The 952-nt window shown below is 51.6% G+C and overlaps 1 protein-coding gene across 1 annotated transcript; it reads right to left on the bottom strand.

The window, feature by feature from the left end:
* Positions 1 to 6: 6 nt before the first annotated feature.
* On the bottom strand, positions 7 to 939 carry LOC119345371 (phosphatidylinositol transfer protein PDR17-like). Its single transcript, XM_037615482.1, has 2 exons — positions 648 to 939; positions 7 to 400 (listed from the first exon to the last, which is right to left on the bottom strand). The coding sequence occupies exons 1-2, from the start codon at positions 872 to 874 to the stop codon at positions 85 to 87; spliced, it is 543 nt and encodes a 180-aa protein (XP_037471379.1). The 5' UTR covers positions 875 to 939; the 3' UTR covers positions 7 to 84.
* Between the last annotated feature and the right edge of the window lie 13 nt (positions 940 to 952).

Consider the following 952-nt stretch of genomic DNA (forward strand, 5'->3'; position numbering starts at 1 on the left):
ATGGCTATTTCGGGGCACCCTTAATTGCATATGTTAATTGTTCGATAGTCAGATGGACTTGCACGACATTGAACTACTGTGGCCCTATAGCTTGAGCTTGCCACCGTATTCCTCAGGTAGTTGGGAGTCGTCAATGGCGTCCCGAAGAGTGGCATCGAGGTCCCTATCAACGACAAACACAAACTTCTTTTTTGTCTTGTCATCGATGAAGGGGTAAACCATCTTCCATGCAGCCATGAACATGTAGGGCACATTGATCAGGAACACACGCCCCAATCGCTCAGGGTAATAGCTCTGCATGATGTCGAGCGCTGCCACATAGCCTCGGATGTCGTAGTTTGCATACCCCCACCCTCTCAAGTCTATCACTGCCGCAAACTTCTCCTGCCCCACCGGCAACCTATAACGACCAAGACAAACCCATCAATTAATAACTCGACTGATGAAAGGAGATTGCTATACGGACGGCAAAATCAGACAACTCATGAACGGCAGTGATAATCTGGCCGCACACATGCATGCCCACAGCGGTGCAACGGCCGTTGGATTTCTTGTCGTCCACACATCGTCCATGTTTTGTCGTTCATAGAGCAGTTTCGCTGATGAAACGTAGCTAGCTAGTATGGAAAATCAATATATGGATGTACCTGGTGCATATTTTGTCGAGGACATAGGCTACATAGCGCTTGAATCCGTCAAGGTCTCGCCGGGCGGGAAAGTGGCGTGCGCCATAGATATATGCCATGGGGCGACCAAGACGATCGAAGCCCTGCATGTCGACCCTCTTCTTTACGATCTCGTCGCGCACCTCCTCGCCGGAGATGGAGCCATGGGGCTTGGTGACACGCTTCCAGGCGAGGTACTGGAGGAGCATCGTCGACGCCTTGCCAATGTTGTAGTCCCGAGCACACAGGAACCGGCGCAGCACGAAATCGTCCTCCTCCTACACGTG

This window comes from Triticum dicoccoides, unplaced genomic scaffold (assembly GCF_002162155.2).
Source record: "Triticum dicoccoides isolate Atlit2015 ecotype Zavitan unplaced genomic scaffold, WEW_v2.0 scaffold230521, whole genome shotgun sequence".
In the NCBI taxonomy this organism is placed as follows: domain Eukaryota; kingdom Viridiplantae; phylum Streptophyta; class Magnoliopsida; order Poales; family Poaceae; genus Triticum; species Triticum dicoccoides.